General features: G+C 36.1%; 1 protein-coding gene across 5 annotated transcripts in view; it reads left to right on the top strand.

Moving 5' to 3' along the window:
• SBF2 (SET binding factor 2) overlaps positions 1-27,353 on the top strand; it is a 254,668-nt gene that overhangs the window by 191,058 nt on the left and 36,257 nt on the right. For all 5 annotated transcript variants that reach the window (XM_040608411.1, XM_040608415.1, XM_040608414.1 and 2 more), the window contains exons 18-27: positions 8,318-8,488; positions 10,074-10,336; positions 11,668-11,840; positions 12,104-12,177; positions 12,570-12,765; positions 13,950-14,077; positions 16,416-16,591; positions 17,377-17,522; positions 21,412-21,610; positions 23,677-23,873. In XM_040608411.1, the coding sequence (XP_040464345.1) occupies positions 8,318-8,488; positions 10,074-10,336; positions 11,668-11,840; positions 12,104-12,177; positions 12,570-12,765; positions 13,950-14,077; positions 16,416-16,591; positions 17,377-17,522; positions 21,412-21,610; positions 23,677-23,873 (1,723 nt within the window). The remainder of the gene's footprint in view (positions 1-8,317; positions 8,489-10,073; positions 10,337-11,667; positions 11,841-12,103; positions 12,178-12,569; positions 12,766-13,949; positions 14,078-16,415; positions 16,592-17,376; positions 17,523-21,411; positions 21,611-23,676; positions 23,874-27,353) is intronic.

Here is a 27,353-nt window from a genome sequence, read left to right as displayed (position 1 = left end):
TTTCATATAAAGATTACAGTTCAGGAAATTGTATTTTTAAAAGCAAACATACTTAAGTTAAAACAGGAATCAGGGGATTCTTGTTAGCTATGATTGAATGGTTTTGCAGTATCACTTGCAAACACAGATGCCAAAACGCTGTCTTTGATCCTTAAGATTTTAATTAGTGTACTTTGGATTTGAATGGATACATAATACATATCTGTAGAACATATTTCATGTCCTTGCAGGTAGAGCATATCTCTCTTCCAAAACTATATTTAAGCGGAAAAAAAATCTGGAAGAAATAAAACAGGAAAGTATAATATGACAGTTTAGCATGGATAGACTAATTAGAGGATTTTTTTAACATGTGACTTTACAAGGAATTTTGGAAAATAATTACAGTAGTAACTTTACTCTGTTGAAGAAGCTTGCTTTCCCAGAATGATAACATCATGAGAAACATTGAAGAGAACTTTGCAATCTGCAATTTGTTTCCTTAGTGGTTTATGGGAGGAAGTACTTGGTCAGGAAAATAAAAAGGACAACCACCTCCCCAATTAAAGTAAGATAAATGTTGCAGTAAATGTTCAGTTCCGTACCAGAGAAACGGATCCAGTATCCTAGGAAAAACAGAAACCTTTCCACTGTATTCCCCAGAAGCACCGGATTACATAATTTGTAACTATTCCTGATCCTAATTGAACTCATTTTTTAGCCATGATGACTAACAATTTCATTACAGACCATCTCTCTATATTGTTGTTATTTCTAAGCGGGATTACAGTGTTACAGAAATACAATTCATTTAGAATTTTCAGCATGAAAGAATTTCTGGTGGTTTAATTAAAATTTCTGGTAAAGCTTCTGATCTTGAAGTGAAGGACTGTACAACTGGAGGAACAGTCCCATGTGTCTTCCATGTCTGTAAGTTCGAGTTCACCTCCTGATCACTATGTCCTTATTCTAGTAGAATGGAACTTTTCTGCATGAAAATACAATTCCTTTTATTGAATTCTGTTTCATCGGGGCATTATCATCTGTCATGAGTCAAGCAGCATTATTTTATGTTTCCAGAAGACAGCAAATGCTTACAGATGGTAAAGGAGATAAGCTGCTGATAATTTGTGTATATTGCCTGCTTTTGTGTGAAGTTCTGTGTTGCCATCCTAGATATCTCATCAACAATTTAAACTGGATGTGACCAAAGAATTGGGATGTCACAAATGCTTTCCTGTCTTATGGTTTTCCCCTTCACTCATACACATTATTATTCTCCCTGTGATTCAAGCCCATAGTTGAAGTTTGTATCTACTACTCTTTGTTTTCACCCACATCCTTGCATTTTATCCACTTAGTGCTGTTTCATCCTTCGTAATAGTTGCTACAGTTGAAATTCTTGTTAGGATCCTCTTCTTCGCTTCCTGTGATACATCACTGGCTTTCTGAACTTGTCAATGCCACATCAGCTCTTTGTCATTTATTCAAAACACTCATGCCAGTAAGAATTTACTAGGCAGACGTAGTTATCCTCTTCCTCACGCACCCCCTGTGCTGTGTCTGGATCTTATAATTGGGCAGAAGTTCCTTACTGTATCCTCTGTAATGCACTTGCATCCAGCAACTCCACAGTCATTTTCCTTGCCTGTTGATCAGACTGGATCTTCATTTAATCTCTCTAATGACATACTTCAGGGTGCAATAGGTTCTGGTTTCTTGTCCTTACATTCAGAATTCTTCATGATATTGCTCTTCCTGGTTGTGCCCATCCTCTCTCTTTCACCTTCTGAACCATGTAGTATATATTTAGTATCACCAAGATGAACCTACTACTGTTATATATATTTTTTTTTATAAATTTACAATTTATATTCTGTACTGTACCCTTACATTTTTCAACTGTATTGCTCATCCTATTCTTGAGGACTACCTGAGGATTATTTTTTTTAGTACTGTCTTCAGATAAGGGAATGCTGAATATTGAGAGAACTTCAGAGAGAATTTTACCACTGAAGACAAAGAAAACTGCCATGGGGGAATGAAAATAGTAATTAAAGAAATACTATAATGAAGTGGCAGAAGGACTTAAAAAGAATTACTTTATTAGCCTTTTGGGGATTATTTAGATGCTCGATTAACTTGGCTTTAAGTTTCATATCAGGTCATAAATAATTTTAAGAACCACTGTTACAAATAAAAACATAAACTTGTGACATTTACAGGGTTTATTTCTTTGTGAGCGTAGACCTGGATAACAGCATAGTTGCTAGGGTGGGTGTTTTGAGGGTAGAGCCAATACCACCGTTCCAATGCTGTCAGAGAGGTGCCCCATCACTGCAGAGTCAGCTAATGCCAAAGGCGTACAGTGACGTTTTAGAAATTTTCAAAATAGCTGTAACAATTTCAAAAACCCTTCAGATGATGGATTCAACACTGCAACTGACAATTTGTGAAATCTGTAACTTAACTAATGGATTTAAACCTTGGTGAATAGTCATAGTAATCTCTATAATGAAGTTAATCTTTAAAACCCCAAACCCTAACACTTTAATGTACTGTAGATAGGGGTGGAAATCAGCATATTTCTTATTCACTTCTTGGAACTTAATCGCCATGTAGAACTGTGAAGTTCTGGTGGGAAAACGTCTTCTCTCTTTTGCAGGTTCTGCACATCATTCTAGATGATTGTAATTGCCTTAATGTGTTCTGTGTATATCAGAACTTTGTAAATCTTGTTATCTCTTTAGAGAAAGGAAAAGTATAATACTGTGTGTTATTTAATGTTACATGTAAAGTTGTATTAGCACGTATCTGTCTTGATACATCTGTATAGAAATCTGGGATACTCTGTATGGCGTTAAGTGTTGTGTAGTAAATTATACATGATCTTCTGGAACCTGGGATTAAAGATTATGAGTAATTAGATGTTTTAAGTAATTTTTGCCAGAAAATGTATACAATAAATAAAGCTCCATCCAGAATTACATCCCAATTTTGCAAAATTCTAGAATTCTATTGCCCTCTGCTGGTTTAATATACCTGTCTGTGATTTGGTAGCACTGAATTTTAAGTGAATTGGCCTTTCTTCTATTTTTCATGGTGAAATAATCGTAGATAAACAACGTAATGAACCACTTTGCTACTCACACCTTAAAGTATAATAAAATATAAATCAGTCTTGAGTCCAATCTTGATTAGTGGCTTTTTGAAGGTAGGAGAGGTGGCAAATTGTTTTCTTTTTTGTTGATTAGGTTTTCAAGTTGGAGAAGAAGCTTGATTTGGTATTTCATCTTTTTTTTTCCTAAAGCAGTAAAAATCAAAACAACAACAAAAAATAATAATGATGGAAGCATCACAGTTCTTAACTTTATGCTTTTATGGCCTTTACCCACATTTGTGTGTACAATACATGTGGGTATAATTTTATATTTTAGACCAAATGAGAAAGCCATTTATTGAATTGAATTGTTTGACTGATATTGTCCATGCATCACTCAGACTTGAAAATGTGTTCATGTACACTTAACGTTTGCTTGAGTATGTGCATGCTGTGGTAAATATTGAGAGAGATGTATATGCATGGTGTGGTGCAGCGGTGTCTGCAATATATCGATAAGCCTCACTCCTCTCGGTCTATGTGGGTTGATTCTGTGGGACTTTTTGAACTTAGGGGTGTCTGTGTGGGCACAGGGTAGATCTGAATGCAGGACTGGCTCATGGAATATGTTTGCATGCAGAACATGGTTTACATAGCCTTGGGGGAGGGCAGTGTGTTGCCTACAGCAAGTGCTACCCACTCATGATGCGAAACAGGTATCGCTGAATGTCTATATAAAGAACCCTCAGATGGGGAATAGCCCTTTGAAGTAGCAGTGTCAGGATGTCTGGGATGATCTATAAACTTAGCAGACTTCCAGGGAGAACCTTAACCAGTACAGGAGAGGTAGTGCTGCGATCTCCTTTGTTATGCGAGGAAGATCGTTGGGTGTTTTCACAGATATTGCAATAGCTTTCTCCAAAAGTCAAGCAGATAACCCATAGCACAGTGATTACTCCAGAAGCTGAGGAGGAAGCTGTTCTTTGCCTCACCTCTTTTCCTTCCTCTTTTCACCAAAATTATCCAAACCAATAACCTGGGATATAAATTGGAAGACAAAAATCCAGTTCATTTCTGAAGTGAACTGGATTTCTCTAAAAAATAGAGTACTGTGGAGTTTGCTCCTTCATTTCCATAGCCGAGACATGTGGCAAATTCCTGTGAGAAAAGAACAGTCTCACATACATTTATATTTTGTTTTTCCACTCTCTTTGTTTTGTAGCTTTTTTTCAACTTCACAATCGATAGATCCTTTGCTTTGCTAGAATAAACTTGCTTTCTTCTTTAAGATTTTGTGGTATAAAGGATAATGACTGGTGAGTGGTCAGCTCAAGCATACCTTTCTTCTCCAGAAACAAGCAATTTAAATATATTATGTCGTAGAGAAGCTCTTTGACGACCTGCACCTCACAGTTCAGTTTGGGAGTCCTGGCATTGGTGCACATCTTTTGCTCAGCTGCAAATAACATTTTCAGGTTCAGAAGTATCCAGTGTCAGGAAACACAGAAAAAATTCTGAGCAGGTATTATCCAGTGCTACTCAGTAAGGTGGAAATAATCGAAGGCTAATTCCTGAACTCAGAAAGTTGGTATAATCACACATAGCAAGTCCCGGATCTACCTTGGGTTTTCACAAGCTGTAGAATGCAATTCAGTACTTTGATACGGGTGATGTCTGTTTCATATGTAATTTGGGAGGGGAATGTTTGGGTTTTTTGAAGGGCCATTAATCTATTGAAAGAACTTGGTGTCCTTTGCAGAAGTTAACTCATTTCCTGTTATTTATTACAATTTACACCTCAGTGCTCAATTTACAATTCACAAATATTACAATTTACAGCTCAGTGTAAGCTATAATACCGACAACTTCAGAATAAGGACTTTATCAGTTCAGAACTATTTTTATTATTTTCTTCTGGAGTCTTTTTTAAGCTGTCCACCCCTAAATCCTGCCTTCTAAGTAGGAGATTCTTTTGCTGCCTCCTATGTTCATTCTGTCTGGCAGAAATGAATTACCGGGCCAGGGAGAAAGAACTGTCCTATGGAAAGAAAGGTAAAGATTTGTTTTATATGTGTAGTATTGCTTGATGCCGAACTACTGTTTTACTTAAATTGGAGAAATACTGAGCAAATTCTTTTGAATACAACAGTAAACATTGGAGCCCTTTTGATGTATTAGATTAGTTTCCATTCTGGTCAAATGGGCTCACTGAGCACTCCCAGGGTAGAGAATATAGACACTGCAAGCTTCATGGAATGCTTCTATTTGTACGCAGTATTTTAGTCCATGGATTTGGACTGCATAGAAGCAGCAGTGTGCTGCTTAGCGTTGGTATTCATACTGCTTTTTTACAAACCAACCAAGCAAAACAAACTGAGAATCCAGTGATTTTTCCCCAAAATAACTGGCAGAGCTTAGTCTGGAAAATCAAAGTCCTAACTTTGATTCTCTGCTCTAGCTGCTATCAGGTTTTACCATTTATTTCAACACCTGTAGGTGATGAGAAGGATAATGTCTATGATTGCTTAGCTTTTTGATGGATTTTCTTTCATCCTTTTGTAAACAAACTTTTTTTACTTTGCCTAGGAATTACTGCCAGGGTTGATTTGTGGTGTTATATTTGAACATAAATCTCTATTATTTAAAAATTGTGGGTTTGTACATGGCTGTTCATGGTTTAAAATTATGAGCACAGGAAGAGCATCTCAAAGCCCCTCGGCTTTCTGCTCATGTTTGTCCCCATGTGAAAATCATTTCATTTTTATTTCTGTAACACTGTTACTATGGACATAGGGTTATGAGTTAAAACTTTCTTTTTGGCTTGTGTCAAAGATCACCCCCTCTTTACCTAGTTTACACAATTACTTGATTTGGGCTGAGGCATCAAAGGCAGCTAGACAGGTTGATAGTAAAATCATTCTGTTGTGTGCCATTTACTACAGAAATTGGCATGAGTTAACTATACCAACTAGTTAGGCTTGAACAGACATTTATCTTTTTCTTCCCTCTTCCTTTTCCCCCCCTTATATCGTGTTCCCTTTTTTGTAGCAGTATTGTGACTGGGAATTACTGCCAGTGAAAAAAATAAAGCCATTCCATGACTTTTACTTGGATTTATTCTTTAACACTCACTACCACTTTTAAGTTGTTGACCATATATATTTTCCTTGATTTACCTTTCATCCCCATTCCTCTGTAACACAAGTTTTGTGCATCTGGATTTTGAGTCAGGTGAATGATTGGGCCAGAACCATTCTGTGGGCTCTGTGTTAATTACCACAGTTGAGCAAATTAAGCCATTTTAAGCTAGCTGTATACACACCTACAAAGGGTGAAAGATAAGAAATGTGTACAGCACTTAAAGAATAAAGATTACTGTAAAGGAGCTGGGAGACAGCTGTACAGGAGGATAGATGTTGTCCTCCTGTATATTTTTTACTTTAACATTCTCTTATGTTTTTGCAATTAAAAGACTCGATTTCGTGTACAGTTACTTGTCCTGCTAAGTAACAGGCTTGATGTAGTCATGAGTTAGTGTAGATTTTGTATGCCTTTGATTTTTTTTTCAAGGGCTGCCCAGCAGTCAGTCTAAGCTCAGGACTGTCTCAGCTGTTCTGTGATTTAACAGCTAGATCGAGCACTGTGTGATCCGCAATTTCCTGCGTCACAACCCAAACGTGGTGATATGTTAGACAAACCAGCTATCTTCTGCTTAAGTCTGTATTAAATAAACATTATCACGTTTAATGTAATTTGAATCTTCCACACATTCAGATTTCTTAACGGGTTATCAAGAAATTTTGATGAAATTCTGCATGATTATATACAAATTGTTTTGCTGACGTTTTGCTGGTTAATCATGAGATGGTATTTCAGCTGGGTACATTTTAGTAGCATGTCACATGTCATTTCCTCAAACATAGTACTTTGAAGGACCTCTTCCTGATAGGGAATGAATACATGGCACATGATCAGGACTTTTAGTTCATGATGTACTTGGAAGAGCATAGCACGGAAAACACAGTTCGAAGAATTGCAAAACCAGAAATCTGTAAACCAGACTTTAAAATTTTCAGTTGTAATTTCCTAGCCTTCCACTTGAATGCCTGGGTGCCTACTAAGGAAGTATTATATTTACTGGCTGTTGTGTACAACTGTTACAATTATAAATATTAAATCAAGTGGTATTCGTGCTCTACAGGAAAGTGGTTTACGACATAATCACTAAAGTAAAATTTAACTTCTAGATATAGGATATATTTCAGGTATGGGTAGTATTCTGAGTGAAAATCATGAAACGAGGCACCCAGTAATGTACTTTATTCTTCAGTTCTATTGCAGAAATAATCATAGGTGGGTGTTTAGCTTACCTGCTTCTTTGCTATACACAGTATACAACACAAATTTTGTTGTGGCCTTCTTTTTTTCAAAAAGTAAGAATGTATGATGTAAGACGTAGTTCTTCATTATTTAGGTCATTGAAATAAATTTCCTCTCATTGTATGTGGTTATCAAGGTTATCACTGGGAGACTCATACTAGCTAAGTAAAATAGACCTACTTGAAAATAATGATACATTCATAATGAGGAGTGCTGTTAACAATTCTGGTTTTGTTTGAGACCTTATAGGGATGCAGTCCCTTGTGACTTCAGAGAACATACACAATTTAGTACTCTGTCAGGAGCTGGATTTGGGTCATACAGTGCAGTAGGTAACAATGAAAAGAACAATTTAATCTGCTGCTGTTGCAAAAAATGCAGCTCACTGGAAGGACTCAGTTGCCACTTATAATTATTTTACATTTCATTACTGTAGTTCTGACTTTTAAATAATCAAGAAATAATTTTCATCTGTTTGAATACTGATTTCTATGTTGTAGACTAGGTTATTAAAAATACTGTATTTTTTTCAAGAACATTTTATATTAGAAATATGTTTTGAGCTATCAGCTGTCATCACAGAATTCTTCCTCTTGAGTCTTGTTTTCTGCTGTGAATCAAGAAGGTGGTGCCTTCCACTTATTTACAAGCTTCTTGTATGTTCATTTCTTTTAATGGCACAAAACTGGAGATACAATTTCTCCTTTGCATGTTGTAGTACAGAAGGGTATATATTGCATATTTCAGTTGGTACGACTGATTTTTTATATATATATATTTCAATATGCAAGCCTTAGTCTTTAAAGGAAATGAAATAATAGGACTAATTTGTCAACTTTGCATATTTTCTGCTTTCAGAAATTAGCACCTGGTGTTAGTCAGTTTGCTTACACCTGTGTACAAGACCATCCTATCTGGACTAACCAGCAGTTCTGGGAAACAACCTTTTACAGCAACGTGCAAAATCAAGTTCGCTCCCTCTACCTAACAGCCAAAGATGACAATCATGCAGTACAGTTGAGACAAAAGGTAGGAAAATATATTAAAGTAAATATCAAGGTGGTATTTTTCTTCACATTTCAATAGTCTCCTAAGTTATAGAGACCTGAGTTACGGTTTCTCCAATTTTAGATATTTTTCTTTCATTTTCCCCATATTAAACAGCATGCAATAACATAAAAAAATAACTAATTTTTACGTTTATCTGCAAAGCATTATGTTTTGATGTTGCTCTTATGATTTTTCAAGCAACCACTTTTTGTATAATTTTCCACACTTCTGGTATATGTTTTTCCTGAAAGTAGTACCATATCGTATGGCAATGGTATAAAATAGCAACAGTTCTGTTATACAAAGAGCCTAAGCTAGCAGCAAGCAGTTCTAGGGTCCAGTGTTAGATTATCACCAAACCCTAGGGTAGTTTTTATTGAATGGCACTCAGTCTGCATTATTAAAATTGGATAGACCTTCCAGAACACAAATTACCTGTCTCAGTAGGAGGAGAGTACATGTCTAATGCAAAAATTGAAGTATAATGGGAAGGTTTGCAGCATGCTAAAATAAGATTTTTTTTAATTTTATGTTTAAGAAGGAGCACATACACATAGTAAAAAGCCATCTGTAATCTCTCTTTTTGTATAAAAATTCCATTATCAACTATGTGACTGAAAAATGTATGCTACCTGAATTCAGACAGCACTGTAAAGAAAGGAAGTAAAATAAACAGAGATATTCCCAGAAATGTAATCGGAATGAAGAACTGAAAAGGCATGTCAGACATATTAGGGATAAAGATAAAAGGACTGTGGGACTGTGTGTAGGGAGTCCCTTTCCACCTGAGACTATATAAAGAAAAATGTGAAGAACAGTAGAACTTACAAGGAAGCATCCACTTTAACCCTCTTGTGTTTATATGGAAAATTAACTCAACTTTAACTTAGTATAGAAAAAACATTTACAAGATAACTAGTCCTTTAATAATTTAACATCAGGCATTAGGTCACTAATATCAGCTGCCAGATTCCTTTATTCTAATTTCCTTGGGCTATAATATAATTTGACTATGTGCCATCTACCTAGTTTGCTTCAAGCAAATGCTAGAATTGAACTCCAACATGTAAAAACATGAATGTTTCAGCTGGTCTGGAAACTAATATAAAAGCTTGCCTCACTTGAATATCCTAGGAATTTGGGGAATATCACCTGCTTCAAGCAGTGAGCTGCATGTTATTTCTCAGTCTGATTTATGCATGTTCTTATGTGAGCTAAAATGGTAATCTAAGGAGAGCAGCTAGATTAAAATCAGTAAACCACTCTGAAGAAACATGGAATATCGTATAGTATAAAAAAAGACCTGGAAAGAAATGATGGTGTTTAGATCTGTCCACATCATGCTACTTGCGTATTTCAGTAAACTGCATTCAAAGCTCAGTTTCTATAGTACTTAAAAACTTTCCTTAAACCCTATTTAGTGTAGTTATTTGCTTTTTTTTGGGAAAAAAAAAAGTTAAGTAAGTTTAATAATTTAATAAAGTTTTGGTTAAACATTCATTTTTTAAGTTATAGCTTTATTCTTTCTCCTATGTCTTTATCTTTTTTTCCGTATGTCTTCTAGGAGAAAAATTCTGTGGGTCCAGACCAGGATAAGACAGCAATGGACCTGGCTGCTGAGCAGTTACGATTATGGCCAACTCTTAATAAACAAATGCAACAGGAGCTAGTCCAGAACGAGGAAAGTACAGTTTTCAGTCAGGCAATTCATTTTGCTAACCTCATGGTCTACCTGCTAGTACCGCTGGATACAAGTAAGAACAAATTACTAAGAACATCGGCTCCTGGTGACTGGGAGAGTGGAAGCAACAGTATTGTCACAAACAGGTGGGTACGCAAGGTCAGTGGTAATCGGTCAGGATGGGCCAGGTTTCCAAAGCTTTGTACTCTTCAGGACTTATTCTAGATTAAAATACATATTTAATATCTTTATTTAATTTTATTTATTTATATTGTGTTTTCATATATTAAATGATTTATATTGTTTATAATATAAATAATAACAGATTATTTCAATATCTTCTCTTCAAGTTCATTAATTAAGGAGAACAGAAGTCTAACATGATTAGCCTTAAATAATAGAACTTAATCTGGAGTAGTTTACCACCATTTAAGGGAACATAAAAATGTTACCGTCACAGTAAGAATTTTTAATCTAGTAATGCAAGTGTTGAATACAGACATAGGGTATGATGAGAAAGAAAACAGCAGCTCTAAAGCTACTCTGTTTTTATGTGTCTTGGAAAAAACAGTGTATGAACTAAAATCAAGAAAGCATTTCTACAGCCTCCATAAAATCACAGTTTCTGTGCAACAGCTGCAAGGAAGAAAGGCACTGAGGTCACAGAAAACAAGAGGGCTAAACCACTGTGGCAAAGGTTAAATTACTAAGGGGGCAGGAGGAGTATAACACCAGTTAAGTTCCTTAGCATGCAAATCCAGGACGTTTCATAACGAGCCTTCCTCCCTCTCTGTTTAGTGTCTTCATTATCACCTGTGACCCATCAGAATTCCCACCTGATAAAATAGTAGAATGCTAGTGAGAATGCTGGCATCAAGCAGAAGATAGGCAGGCTATCAGTATCAAACTCCCCCATGGCTACTCATTGCTGACTAAATGGCTCTGAACTCAGGCATTAGGACATGCTCAGCGGACAGGTTGCAGTATATGTTGCAATGCACGAATCTGGCCCTTAATATTATTATGGAAGGCATTTTTAGACATTCAGAGTACATGTCCCACTGGCTTGCTTACATTTCCTCATGAACAAAACACTTCTCTTATGGTCTTTTTAGCTTTGCCCTGCGACTGAAATACTTATTTACTGTAACTGGATATTTGTTTACCATGGGTGGCAAATAATGTACTTGGCTCTTCAAAGAGAAGACATAGAGCTAGCTCACTTCTAAGCAGCTTTTTTAACTCTTGCGGGCCTGTCTGCGCTGGACTCATGAAGGGAAGGTTCTCTTCTGTTACCATCCATGCAGATCTAACAGTATTAATGACAGTGAAAATATGATATAATTGTGGTACCACCATATGCTTTCAACAAGGTTTATGTATTTTAACTATAAAAAACCCCCACACCTTATCTCTGTCTAGCCAGGTATCATGTGTGCACCACCAGCTGAATTTTTCACGCTTCAAATTTCTATAGTATTGCAGGCAGTGTTGCAGAGAGTTATGACACTGAAAGTGGGTTTGAGGACTCTGAGAACAATGATGTTGCAAATGCAGTAGTACGCTTCATCACCAGATTTATTGACAAGGTTTGCACAGAGAGTGGAGTTACACAGGATCACATCAAGGGTCTTCATTGCATGATACCAGGTAAGAATTGTGACAAAAGTGGGTTGTATTCTTTCTTTTTTGTTCTTTTTCTAGTGAGAGAAATAGACTTTTTTGTTTCAGTTCCTTTCAAGTGAAGTTAGGATGTTAGATTTCTTTTCTAGACTACAGTTGCTGTTGAATTTCAAATAATTACTCCCTTGATGTTTAAGTTTGAGAACTTCAGAATGTCAGAGTGTTAATTAAATTGCAACTTTCTCTTTCATATTCTGTGAGACTTCATTTATGGTATTACTGCTTTCCAGGCATTGTAGCAATGCACGTAGAGACTCTGGAGGCTGTCCATCGTGAGAGTAGGCGGCTTCCACCAATACAGAAGGCAAGTATTATGAAACATATTTGTATTCTTTACAAGTATTAGAATCATGCAATTTAGTCATCTTTTTTTCCCCTCATAACGTTAGGAGGAAACATCAAAACATTGAAAGAAAGTTTCCACCAGTGATGATAAAAAAGTGCTTGGCTTTGGTCTCATGAAATATGAACTTAAGAAACTAGTAGAGCCAAACTTCTGATCATAAACAAGCTGTTGCATGCCCACTGTTTTTTGAGACCCATTTCTCTTAGTTGAGTTCAAACTCCATCTCCCTTCTTTGGACTCAAGTCTCATAACCATTTTGTTTTGAAGCTTTTTAAGCCAAATATTACAACTAGTCTGAGGTATAACACTGGTATCGCCATTAAACTTACACTTTCATTTATTTGCATCAGCCCAAAATTCTACGGCCAACTTTACTCCCAGGAGAAGAATTTGTTTGTGAAGGTCTCCGTGTGCTACTAGATCCTGATGGCAGAGAGGAAGCTACAGGAGGACTGCTTGGAGGTCCTCACATCCTCCCTGCTGAAGGAGCTTTGTTCCTTACCACTTACAGAATTATATTTAAAGGCACTCCTCATGATCAGCTGGGTAAGAAAATTAAACAGTGATAATTGTGCTCCTTCGGGTAGGCAGGTCTTTGAGCTGGCCTATCCACCTATTCAAGCATCACCATCAAAATATATATACCTCATAGTATAATTTTTTAAGTTTATCAGATAAGAAGAATCTCTTAATATAGATTTTTATCACTAGATATGACAATGATTGATTTTGCTTTTAACTTATTTAACTGGAACTTATTCAGATGAGGCATTAGATGCTAAATGTGTATTCTTGTGTATCGGTAGATACTTATAGTGCTGTCTTCAGCAATATAAATATAAAATCATAATATGCATTTGTCTTAGAGGAAAATTCGGTAGACTGTCACACGGTATTGTGGGCTTTTAGGGACTGCCTAAAGTAGGAGACAGAAAATAAGCACATTCCTGACCATACTTCAGTAATTTTTATAGACTTTCAAATGGACTAAATGCTTAGTACTTTTATATCTCATTCCATCTGTAAACTTGGTCTAATAGTGTGGCTTTACAGAGCAAGGTTTGTAAGCTTCTTCACCAGTAAGAGAGAACATTCGTATTGGGTGACATCTCCAGCTTCCACTGCCTCTAGCTTTTCATTAAACAGTTTTTTCAGCCATTGAAAGCATGTTAAATGAAAAATATTCATGAGTTAGAATTCTCCCTAAAATGATTATTAATAAATTAAGTATTCTTTTTAACATGTAATGGAAATGGCTCTTCTGAATGATAAATTTTCATGTTTTGACATCTGCCATTTCTAAGCAGATTGTCATTTGGAAGTGTAAATTTATTGTAGAAAGTTCATGGTCATATGTAAGATATCAGTGTATATCATTTGTTGTTTATAGGTTGTATAGTACAATATGAACTTTCAATAAGCTTGAAACTTTCTTCACCCCCTACCAACCTAGATTTTGTGGGTGCATTTCCATCATTTAGAAAGACTCAGTAGGAAGGAGAATATTTTTCTAATCATCCCAGCTGAAATTAAGCAGAAATTCAGATTACAAATAATACTTTAAGTATATACCAACTTTTCAGGTGTTTTGCCTGAAATTAATTCTGTGCCATTGTTTTTGTGTTGCTTTGTGCTTACTCATTCCTGTCTCTTCAAAGTACAATTTGACCAAACCAGATCTGATTCTGTGATCTGACAAGTATCTGTAAATACAATTTTATGGTCCTCAGTTGGAGAGCAGACAGTGATCCGGAGCTTTCCTATTGCATCCGTTACGAAGGAGAAGAAGATCACCATACAGAACCAGCTGCAGCAGAGTATGCAGGAGGGATTGCAGATCACTTCAGCTACCTTTCAGGTAAAAGGAAGTTTTGTAAAAAAGTTATATGACAACACAGCTCAAAATGCTTATGAGCAGCATTTTGTTTTGATGTTTGTGAAGAGTTCAGTCTTCTGTCCTGGGAAGTCAGTAGAGAATGCATCCTCTCAGAAACCTGGGCGTTCCTTGGCCCAGCTGGTATTTACAGAGGGTTACTGTTTTCATATTTGACTTCTTCCACTCTTTTTCTCATCTTTCTATTTTGGATCCAGTAAAAGGGCTATTTTGGGTCCAAAATCTCTTAATGTGAGTTAAGTAGAGGCCTAAGCAGACTAGTGGGAACATGCTTTCTGTCTCCTCCACCTACATGGAATGAATATGGAAAAGCTATAAATACTGCTTTCTTCTCAAGACTTGTCACTTTACCAGCTCTCTGTAAAAATCCGTGGCAGAAAGGCACGGTACGTCTCACGTGGAAGCTGCACTTCCAGGAATCTTAAGGGTAACCACCATTTGCAGGAACCAATGACCTCCATACGACTTCCACAGATCCTGGTAGTTTCCTGACTCCTGTACAGATCCTGCTAGTTTCCTGTCTGTAGGATCCCCCTCAGCGTGTTCAGCAGAAGCACATACTGCAGGGTGAATGACAGAGGTAGACTTCTAGGGATTAGAAATCACAAAGTCTCTGAAGTCTTCCCTAAATGTTTCTTTTGGTGATGACCTTAACTGTGGTCAGACCCTCGGAGAGGGAAAGATGAAGGCAAATAATTTTGTATCATGGACTGAAAGTAGACTGCAGCTTACAAACCATGAAATAATTTTGTTGAGTTAGCTGACTGCAGAAGTAATTTTCATTAAGAACAATAACTCTACCATTTGAACACATAATAAAATAGATCATCAGCATTTTACTAGTTCCTTACAATAATGGACATTATTTAGCTAATCAACCTTCAATATCCGATTCAAAAGCATCGGATTAGGAGTACAAGTGAGTAAAACAACTGAAAGACAGTTGTTCTTGTGGACTCTTGAGAGGACATCATGAGGACTTGTATTTTCCAGAAATCTTTTTACCAGAATAGTTAGCATTCTTCAACGATGTGCTGAATACAGACACAGCTCAGTGTTTTTAGTGCTGGATTCTGGTCAAACATCATCTTTGGTTTTGTTTAGCATAGTTTTTTATTAGGTTATGAGAACAAAAACAAGCAGCAAACAGTTTACTTTCTGTTCCCTTTGTAACAGCTAGAGTTCAGTACAGCGTGAAGTAGCCCATCCTTTTTGTTTATTAATTATGACTTTCAGAAGGTTTGGCTGCAGTTATGCTATTTAATGTCTTTAAACCTTCAGATCAGACCCCTAAAGATTCAAGAGCTCCTTTCAAGGAGGTCCTAGAACAACAGAGTTATTAGTCATTTGGAAACTATTTACAAAACAAGTGAAATCTAAAAAGCAATGATGAAATCCGCCTTCTAGATGGCAAACAAAAAGACACTCAAAATCTGTATAGGTATGCACTCAGAAATAAAGCTCTAGGATATTTCTTTGTTTGCTTTCCCCACATTCTTAAAGTTCTTTTGGGCCCCTTTACAGATTCCCTATCTTGTCTCTCTGTTCCCTGTCCCACATCTCCAGTTGCTGACTGTCATCCTTTTGGCTGAGGATAATGGGATGGGATTTGGGGGTGGGGGTGGGTTTGTTGTTGTCATGGGGGTTTTTTAACCTTTCAAAAAGCATTTTTAGGGGGGTGGGTGGATCAGTGTTGAAGAGCACAAGGTTAGTTTCTTTTTAAGGATTGGATTTCGCTATTACATTTTTATTATTAGCAGTTTTCTATACTTCGCAAGGTGAGGTGAAATCTGGAATGAGTAATGGAAGTATAATGGCTGTGATGTATGAATGCTGAAATTGTTTGGTTTGATGAGAGCCTTTGAAGTGCATTACCAGCCTTCGTATACGGGCAGAGCTGGCAGAGTATTTCCGAGCTAAGCTGTCCCATGTGACTAGCATTTGAACTGTTGTAGATAGCTTAGTGCCAGCATTACTACTTCGATTTACCAAAATATTTTATGTGTGATATTACGAGAATTCCAGATGCTTCTTAGTGAAAATACCGTAGGATTTGGACATAAATGTAAAAATCTAATAAAAAATTAATAAGGTGTGTAATATCCCTCAATAAGGTATGTGTACATACGTTTGTATTTTTCTATGGGCATAGTACTGCATAAGTATGGGAATTTTTGCTAATGTATTTTAGGATCTTTTAATTCTTTTTTTTTTTAATTCTAATTTTTAATTATCTTTTTTTTAGAATCTTTTAATTCTATTTTTGTCCCTATTTCTAACATGCCATGTCTTTAATATGCAGTTGATTAAAGTAGCATTTGATGAAGAAGTAAGTCCTGAAGTGGTGGAAATATTTAAGAAACAGTTAATGAAGTTGCGTTATCCTCAGTCTATCTTCAGCACTTTTGCATTTGCAGCTGGGCAAACAGCACCACAGATAATTTTGCCAAAACAAAAAGAAAAGAACACCTCATTCCGGTATAGTCATGCTGCTTTTTTTATTTCTGATGCTCTTACTTGGTATTAGTCAAATATATTGAACAAGCTAATAGCTTTGCAGAAGTGCAGATCATTCAAGCAATTTTCAGAAAAGTCAAAAGAACTGATTGCTATTCTGATGTTTTTGTATTTACTGAATAAAAGGTAGATTAGTATGATATACATGTTGATTTGGTATAGGTTAATAACCTAATGCGGGTTAGAATTAATCTTGCCCTTAGTGCAGTCTGTATAGTTGTCCCAGTGTTTTTTAATCTAGAGTATGAACTTTGGGTCCTCTTGTAGTTTATGTTATGCATTAATTATTACTAGACTAGATAGATCATTATTCTGTTCCAGAGTGATGGTTCTTGTGATTCTGTGTTGATTATTGCATTGTTGACACAGGAAAGTAGAAATGTAAGCTAGTCATGGAATACTAAAACTTTAAGGTGATTTGTGTCTTTCCTGCCTTTACTTTGTTGCCTTCATAAATTTATCACATTGCTAAATAAATACCTAAATAAAATACCTAAAGAAGGAAGATGGCTGATCATTTGTTAACATTAGACATCACAGACACAAATTTATCTCAAAGTAATAAAACTGATGTTTAAAAATCAATATAGGAAGGCATTTTTCTGGATGGTATAATTTTTGTCATAAATGAAAAAATATGAAGTACATTTTATTTGGGTAAGTGCATTCATCATAAAAATCTGTACATGCTGTCAAGGAGAATCATATGCATCTTTCTAAATATTCTTATTGCTATGAATTTATAGTACCTTCTCAAAAAGCATTGTGAAAGGAGCAAAACGTGCTGGGAAGATGACAATTGGACGCCAGTATTTATTAAAGAAGAAGACAGGCACAATAGTGGAAGAAAGAGGGAATCGCCCAGGCTGTAACGAAGATGATGATATCTCTGGTAATAATAAAAAGTTTTTTCCACGTAGTTTGTAAGTTTATCCTATTATGCTTCCGTTCCAATATATTGAGTAAGAAATGTCCTCAAGAAGAAATGGCACTCTTCTAGGCAGGAAAGAGAAGGGTTTCAAATATGTCCATTTGCTAAGTGTTTTCTTTTGTGATGATGAGGGAAAAGAGGAAGTTGACTTCATTCAGTAGTAAAGCACAATACTAGATTATTCAATTATTGAAGTATTTTCATATAGTGTATTTTTTATCATTTTTTACATTATAATAGTGTAGATGGAACAGCCCAGAAGCATGCTGTAGCTTCCATTTATCTTTAGATGTCGTGACATCTGCAGTTAGTCTGTGATGAGAAAGCACTAATCATTGAAATTCAAAAACAAGCAAATATGATGGGAGACTTACGTGGCTGTGGAAGTGACAAATGATTTCTGAGAGCAGCGGAAGTCATTACTACTGAAAATACCGTTTTTCCAAATTTTGGTTGAAAGGATTTGGGGACAGAAGGTAGGAAGTGATTTGGGCACTTTGTATAATTTGTGTGATGGTGTGGAGTTTGACTTTCTTCCAAATACTTCTTTTTCTACCATGTGCTGCTGTCAGTATATCCTTATCTGGACCAGTGCTAATTTATAATAAACCACTAGAGGGAACCAGATTCTCCTGTACATAAACAGGTATTGTTTTGTCATACTGTTCTTTCTTCTATATGAAAAAAAAAAAAAAAGGCATTTCAGATAACAAAGTGTTTACCGAACACTAATATTTTTTTCAAAACATCAAACAAGCCGAATTGTCCTTTTAAATGTTTGGTCAATGAGCAAGTCAACATATGTGACTTACGAGCAGACATATAACAGTTGTCTAAAGCAGGATGTGTTACTCCGCTGTCTCTCTTCTCTCTGAAATGGAAGAAAGCCATTCTAGGAAAGCTAGAAATTATTGATTCTCTTCATTCATTCCAGATGAGACTGGTGGAAAAAAGGCAAAAAGAAAGGATTGCAAAATTCAGAATGTCTTTACAGTACAGAAAAATTACGTTCTTAATTGAATTACCAGCATCTTCCTTAAGTGCTGTGTTAGTATGTGTTCTGATGTTGCAGACTCTTTGGGTCAGAAGCAGTTCTTCAGGCTGTACCTGTGTGATTTTGGGGTCATTTTGTGTCCTCACCCAGAGGCAGCAAGCACAGTCATACCTGTGTATTCGTACTTCTCGACGATGAAGAAATTTTAAAGAGTTTCTTGTATTGCTTGTATGCAAAACAACTACATTCTTCCATGAACACAGGTGTTATATAAACATGGGCGATAGTCACTTTTTTCATCCCCTAACAAAAACTTAAAAAATATAAATTGTGAGGCTTCCTGCCTGCTGCTTTCCAGATTTTTTGAGCAGGAACATGCAATGTCATCCAAGTCTGACAATCTGCTTTTCTCTCCATGCTGCACTGACACCTCAGGTATAGTCAGCTGGCAACAGTAGTAACATTTTGCTTCAGGCAGAGTATAAATTGCCATAGGAAATTTGCTATTTAATCACTGCAATTTCTTTTATATTTACTGCTGTGAATGACTTCTTGCAAGTCTCAAAAATGAAGTATGGGAAACTATGCAGCTGTACCAACGATGAAGCAAATGGGAAGTGTCTACAGCGGGTGACGCATTGTCTTAAAAAAGAAATATTAAAGATGGGCTTGGAAAGAACCTCAAGAGATCGTCTGCTCCATCTCTTTGCCCCAAGATAAGATCAACATACTTGATCTGTTCCTCATAGGTGTTTACCTAACTCCTTTTTTAGAAGCTTTCAAAGATGAAGGTTCTGCAACTCTAGGCAATTTGGACTAATGCTTTAATCATCCTTAATGCTGGAGAAAATCAAGCAACTTTCTGATATTCAGGCCTAAACATTTCCTCGCCACAATTTAAAACTTCACTTCTTATTCTGCCACCATATACATTAGAAGAGATGATTCCCTTCATTCCTGTTGTAGTGCTTAATGTATTTATGGACTATTGTAATACTTCTCTGTTCTTTTCTGGATATTAAACATCTGCAGTTTTTTCAGTTCTTTCTTTGTTAGTCTTGATAGACTAATCATCTTCATTGCTCTTTTCTCAGTCCTCTTTAGGTGGTCCACATATAACTTGCAATGTGATTTCCAAAACCGGGCACAGTAATGTAGTTATAAGTTGTTGCCAATGAACACCTAATTTCCCTCTGATTCCATCCCTTCTTTTTATTTTCAGAGATTAGAATATCATCACTACTAAATTCTGTTTCCCATAGTGATCATGCTGGTGTGTTCCATAAAACAGGAGTCTGTAAAACCCACTTTAACCAACAGTCGTATCTCGGGAACAGTAAAGTAGAGGGGTTATTCATCTTCTTTTCTAAATCAGATTTTGAAAAATCCATTTTAATCTCGAGACAGCAAAACTTCTTCATCTCCCTCTTCAAGTGAAGGACACTGATATAAGCTCTTATAGTCTCTAGCTTTTTATGCACAGGAAAATGTTTTGCAAATTTGGATCACCAATATACCTGCTTTCATGAAAGAACAATGAATTTAGGAAAAAATATTTCAAAAAATGCACCCTCATCTTACTTGGGTTATAGCTTTCCACTCAGAAATACCAAGTATTTAAATACTTAAATACCAAGCTTCTGTATGGTCCAAAATAAAATTATTTCTAAAACTCATTTAATTTGTTTCTTGTGAGTGTACTTTATACTTGTAAATGTTTTGTAACTTCTTTCTTACCATGACAGATGTGGAAACACAGAAAAAAGGGGAGATACCCATGGCATTACACTCCGTATTATTTAGGTCAAATAGAGAATTGTCATTTTTGTTGGTTGAGCTGCAGGGGTGATAAAATTGCTCATTTATCTTCTATGCTAAGGTGCACAAAAAAGAAACTTCTATGGATTCTACTCCTGTAAATTCTGAATGTTGTCTACTGCCAGTAAATTTTAATTGTATCATAATTTCTATTTTAAAAAATAAATTTAATTTTGTTTTATAAAGTCCTGTTTTAAATCCTTATATGCTTTTCAGCACCTCATTCATGAGGAAATACTTCCCCTCATATGCACGTATTTTAATGCCTGAGGTGGTAACAAGTAACTGATACATGCTGTGAACAGTAAATCTGCTTTCAGAAGTATTTGGAACTAGTTGGAAGTTAATAACAGGCAGGTGGCAGGTTTTGTACAAAGACCTTGCTTGACTTGAATTTCAGTGTAGTCTGAACTTGTGACATGGTTTTTATCTGTCATGGTTAAAGATTTTTCTGCTCTGGAGGGTGCAGCTGATGTGCACGGCTGAGCAAAGCTACTGTTTGACATTGAACCCAAGGCATTAAGAAACCAAGTGTCATCTATTGTGAAATTAAGTGAATAATATTTTTTTTTTATTATTTGAACCAAGCCTTAAAAAGATTGTTACATCTTTTCAAGGTAGTTTAAAAGAATCGCGAGGTCTGTTCAATGGATTTATGTGCGTATTTGTCATTATTCTGTCCTGCGTACATCTTTGTATAGCAGTTGTGAGTTTAACAGGTTTTCATAAACTGTCAAAAGGAAGATGATCTGCCTTCAGTTCAAATGAATATATGAGAGGACTTTTTCCAGGATTCTAGCAAGAGTTGTCAGCCTTGCCAGTCACAAGTGCAATAGGAAATGTGCGATATATTCAGGTTTCTTAACTAAAATATTATTTTATTTCTTATCATTTCTATAAAGTGTGGTTTGTATATATTCTTGTCATTCATCACTGACAGTGGGAGAAACTAATATTTTGTTCAGAAGAAAGTAGCATCATTTTCTGTGTAGCTGCTGGCCTCCCCAGTAGCAAGCTGTTAAAGATTTTTAACTTTAGTTTCAGATGACAGCGAGCTGCACACAGGTGGTACCTTAAAAGCATCAGAAAAATCAACAATGGAGCAATTAGTAGAAAGAGCCTGTTTCAGAGACTATCAGCGTTTGGGACTAGGGACCATCAGCAGTAACTCTTCTCGCTCAAAACCAGAATACTTAAGAATAACTGCGCTGAACAGGATGTATTCACTTTGCAGGAGGTGAGCTTACCAATTCAGTCAAGTAGTCGAAAACAAAGATGACGTAACACATATACCACATGATGTATCCTTTTAAGCAACTTACTCTTGAGAAAATTCTTGTCTGCAGTAGGAGCGTTCAACCAGTGACCTTGAAGCTATTTGTATTCCACTCAGAGGTTTGTGTTCTGGTGGCTGCACATGTATGCATCAGATGCGGAAAGACTGCCAGCAACGGCAGCCAGCAGTGAGCTTGCAGAGCTGCCCCAGAAGCTCTGTCGGACGGCACCAGTCGTCTTTCCTAGGTTCTTTCTGTAGCCCATGGAAAGACAGTGCCCCTGGGGCTTTTGGAGGAGACTGCTAACACAGATACCCTGAATTGCCTCTCTCTCTTGGCTTTCTACACCGATGTCTAAATCGTTTGGCTGTTTTTCAGCTTTCTGACTTCGCCAATAAAGTTAGCTGGTAGAGCTCACTCTCTCAGCAGGGTTTCTGTAACTTGCTGTGTTGGTACTGGAAATTATTTAAGTAATACATTTACGTGTAAAATCTATTCTGTTCCTAAATAAAAAAAGCAAGCCTCAGAAGCAATTATACGTAACTATTTTCTTAAAATAAAAAAAACATTTTAAAGTTAAATTCATGAAGATATCTACACTACTTTAGAAGTTTTTTGTGTGTTGTAAGTGTTGTGTTTTAACACATGAATGTTACTACATTTTTGTTGTGCAAGCTGACGTAGTTTATTACCACCACCCACAAAAATTCTTCTTAATACAAAAGCATACCGGTGTAAGTCATATCAGAAGAGCATTTGCATTCCCTAAAACCAATTTTGGCTAGTCATTGCTTTCATTGTGGATAATGAAATCCCCAGTTCTTCATGGAAAGAAGGGCACACAAAAAAAATACTGGATCATTTCTTGTTTTCTGGCTAGATAAGCAGACTAGACTAGACTAAAGTAATGGAATAATAACTGGTTTTCTTCAGTCAACACTGAGTACAATGCAGATGAAGGCATTAAATCTGCATTTTCGCTATGCTTTGCACATGATAGAGACAGTTCTTTCCTCCCCCCAAATCACCAGTTTTTAATGTTCTATAGGATTTTTTTGAAAAGGTAATTAATATCTGAGTGGATTACAAATCTCAGGATGTAAATACTTACCTAGTGCCGTATTAGTTTGGTTACTGTGTTTTAAGAAGTAGACCATAAATATTATGTATATCAGTTTTTGTATGAGGGCAGTTCAGTAAATGTCAGAGAACTGAATTTACAGGAACAGTGTATATTGTAGAGGAACAAAGCTGTTTACTAAGCATTAACTTTTCCCTGCTCTTCATCTTGGTTTCTTCTTAACATATGAAATTGGCTCTTAAATTGAATATTTTTGAAGGAGTTGGAAAATAATCTTCCATATTACTTGAATCCTTCTTTTGCTAGCATGAGCACAACTACTCTCTTGCTGGGTTTTCTGTATTTAAAGGTGTTGTGTCAGTGAATTTCTTAATCTCTCAATGTATTGTATTGTTTTAAAAATCACAGAAAAATGCAGTTTCAAATACACTGTTCCAAGGAATCTGACTGTAAAATTTAAATGTATTTTGACATAAACCAAAACCTATTGTTTTAGTTGTGATACTTAAGGCAATCTAACATTCTTTCCTTTCAATTCTCATATTTCATATACAAGTTCAGAACAAAACTACTGCATCATTTGCATGCCTCAAAATTCCCTTTTTTGACATGCTGAAAAATACAGCTTCATTATAGTGCCAGATAAGAGATATACTAAGAAGAAAAATACTACCAAATAAAAAATAACCTTAAATGGAAAGAGACTACTAGTGATAGTCTTAGAAATTTTTCTTAATTAAAGTTGGTTTTAAAATGCAGTTTTCTTTACAAATGAAGGTATTTGCCCTGATCGGACTAAAAATGTGAGTTGCTAAATAAAAAAGAATTCTAATGGTTGAGGTGTATTTTTATTAAGATGTTTATTCAGTTTGTAATTTTAGGAAATTTTTTTGTTGTTGTTTAAAGTTTTGAAAGCAATTTTTTTTTTCCACTTTTTTGTCAATACAGTTACCCTGGGCTTCTCGTAGTACCTCAGTCTGTTCAAGACAGCAGTCTGCAGAGAGTTGCTCGCTGTTACCGTCACAATCGCCTGCCAGTTGTCTGTTGGAAAAACACTAAAAACAGTACTCTTCTACTCAGATCTGGGGGCTTTCACGGAAAAGGTGTTGTTGGCCTCTTCAAATCCCAAAACACACATCCTACAGGTGAGCAGATGCAGCTAGGCTTTCTGTGTAAGTAATTTTATGTATAAATACTTATTTTCTAGAGGAAATCAGTCATATGATTGAACCAAAAGTCACAGGATATGAACGGTTATCTGATACTGCGTTAGTTCACTTTACTGTATGTCAAGAAGCAGGTCCTGAATGGCACGAAAGTGGTTCAAAAGAGTAATTTAAATGAAAGCTGGTATCTGCCAAATGCTATGCGGAGTTCCCTGTTGCCCTTAAATTATCTTTTTCCTTTGCACTGATTTACATACTGAATGTGTGTTGTCCCTTTTAATAGAAGATTGTATAAAATATTAGAAAGACCGTTATCCATTTGATTTCCTCATGTTTTTCATTGTAATACTAGTTTAACTTTTTTCTTTCTTTTATAAAGCATAGACCTGAAAGATTCTAGTTGGAGTCTTTCCATTGAGTGAATCTCTTCCTTTGTGTGATCAGGATTGGACCAGCACAAGATTTGTCAGAATAGTTAAATTTTTCAGGAGAATATAACATTAGGGCAACATTAGTTTTGGAAATAATATTGGTTGACTTGTATCATTCACAGACAGTAGTTAGGATACTTATTGTGACTGCCTGGATTTCCATCTCTTATGCTGATAAGTTTCTTCAGGTTAATGTCATGTCAAGAGTGAACTTGGCGTATTGCTGAAGAAAATGACAGTGTTCTCTTTAATCAAAGTTGTTTAGATATTATTCTAGAATTAGTCCATAATTTTTAAGGAAAAGAAAATCTGAGGTGGAGTTGGAATACCAGGAGCTCATTAAGGTAGTGAGGAAATTCCTTGGTCTTGTTTATGTTTGTGTCTCACCCCAATAATGATTAAAACACAATTAAAAGGTTTGACTCTACTGAATGGTTTGTTCTACAGAATTTTTCAAAACCTGTAACAAGCATACTGTACAAATACGTGCAAGTCACATGAAAGTAATTTGAAGGTCATGATTTGAATTTTTTCTGCATAGTCTTCCTGAATTTTTCCTTCACAGAGTATCTTTATGAGAACTACATTTCCTTTACTTGTAAATAACAGTTTATATCAGCCATAATGTTTAGCTGTATGAGGTTTTGTGTGTAAAAACTGCATCTTTTTAAAGATGCAAAAATCTTCTCAAAATTTCAGAGATATTAGAAAGACACATTTTATATCAGACGCTGCCTGGACTGGCTATTAACGCTAATTTGTGAATCGGTAATTATCTGCTGAGTATTCTCTGCTATAGCAAACTAAGAGGACAAAGATAATCTTAACTTAAATTCGAGTTGACAGATGCATACCTTCCTAAGCAGAGATTTCATACGAGTAGGTTTTTATTAGGTGGTTCTGGATTGATAGACAGAAACCAAGAAGACCTGCTGGGACTTGGTGAACAATTTTGTGATTTCCTGTTAAATTGGGTATTGAGCAAGCATTCAAAGCATAGCTGAGATCAGTATGTTACATAAGAAGCACTGAATATATATTTTTAGAGAAATTAAGCACAGTACTGAAGTGTTGCACAGAACCAAACTACATGTGCAACAGATTTGTGTTTTTCTAATGTCTGTCCGCAAAGGATTTGATGATATTAACATGTTTGAATATGAGATGGAGAGTGTGCAGGTCTTTTCAGAAGTTCCTTTGAAACATGAAAGCTGGTTTCAGAATTTCACTTCACCTTTTCTGGGAGTTTTTTGCAGGGCATTGTAGTTCTAAATATGATATTCTACACATGAGTTACAAGTATTGGTCAATTGCCATGTGGGAAGACCATGTATGTTTCTTGTATGTAGTAACACTGTCCAAGAGAGCAGTTACCCTGATACAGGCTGGATTATTGACTGTGTTGGGACCTGTTGTAAGGTAAAGATGTAGCAACCTGCATCCAGGCATATAGAGCACATATTAGCAGCTGAGGCAAGCTTAACTGAGTTAATAAGCAATGCATTTCTTTCCTGGGATTTATTAAACTGCTACCAGGATCACCATCCCCATCTTTTGTTTAAATCTGTGCTGTTGTGATGGCTTTCGTGTATGATACAGTACTTAAAACATCAGTCACTATAGAAATCTGTGTTCATCTGTGCAGGTAAGGGCTTCATACCTTGAGTCACCAGTAGTCTTTCATCCCCTTATACTGCTCTTAAGCATTGTATGGTGGGATGATTGGTGTTAAGGATGAAGGGGAAATTTTCCATCTATAATCTTTCACAGGGACACTATTGCCCTCAATCTTTTTATTCAGATGTCTGCCCAGTTCAATAACAGGCTTTCATATAAATCAGCTATTAGTCTCCTGAGCCTCTTTCCTAAAATGCACACAGCAAAACCAATACTCTCCACAAAATAAAACCTTGTAAATGCAAGTAGTGAAGACACTATCCTTTGATTTTGGCATTTTATTTCCTTTCACTTAGCTAAATTAAGAACTAAATTGACTTTTTGTGGGATTGCTTCAAGGACTAGGAGACCCAGAGATCATTCAAGTGGATTTCAGGATGTGTAAACTCTACTTAAGAGTTGAAGAGAAAATAATGGGTTTCTCCAGATTTGTTCCACTTTGTCAGACAGAAACAGCATGACGTTTCCTGCACATAGGTTTTCTAATCACTTCCTAATTGTACTTCCAATTCAGGCACTAATTTTAACAGGACTATTTAGATACTAATTTTAACAGGCCTATCTTGACATTTCTTTTGCCACCTCCAGCTAATTAGGTTACTGTCTGTTAGTCTCCAGCACAGAATCTGATTGGATCATCACTAGAAAAATTTATAAGTTACCATTGTGGCTCATCGAAGTGTGTTCGATCAAATTCTTTGACTCTCTCTCTTTATCTCTTCTTCCAAATCTTGGCTTTTGTGGTCAAGATACCAAATCCTGGTTTGGTTTAAACAGCTATGACATTTTTGTCCTATAGCGAGTCCCTCGGTGGCTGCAATAAACTAGAATTCAAAAAATTTTGGCATTTGAAAAAGATCTGACTCGTTGAGTCGGGACTCTCTTTTGTCACTACAGTGTGGCCCAGGGCCTGACCTTCATCTCCTTTGCTTCCTTTAAATCCTCACACCTGCACACAAATGGGTGGAGTTTTTCTGGTTAAGATTCATTTTTTTATTTCTCTTACTTTTGAGGGTTTTTTCCCTTGGTTCTCTGTTTTGTTATTTGTTAGTTAACTTTTTTTAAGTCTCAAGATTGTCTTAAGTAGACTGTTTAACTTCAGTACTTTGTCAGAGCATTATACCTTCTCATCTTGCCTTTTTTAGCTCCACGCTCTGGTTTTAAGCTGTTTCCTCTCTGGCTTTGCTTTCATCCCGTCTTTTGCAGCCACTTCTCTCTCTCTGAAATGGCCCTTCTTGTGTCTCCAGCAATGTGAGCAACACAGTAACAATTAGAAAATTACTCTGTTTCTGACATCTGTAGTCATCTGAAGCTACATGCACATACAGTTTTATGCAGAAGTTTTTCGAGA

The sequence above is a fragment of the Falco naumanni genome, chromosome 10 (assembly GCF_017639655.2).
Source record: "Falco naumanni isolate bFalNau1 chromosome 10, bFalNau1.pat, whole genome shotgun sequence".
Taxonomy (NCBI): domain Eukaryota; kingdom Metazoa; phylum Chordata; class Aves; order Falconiformes; family Falconidae; genus Falco; species Falco naumanni.
The sequence above is the reverse complement of the archived record's forward strand: the minus strand, read 5'-3'. Positions and strand labels throughout refer to the sequence as shown.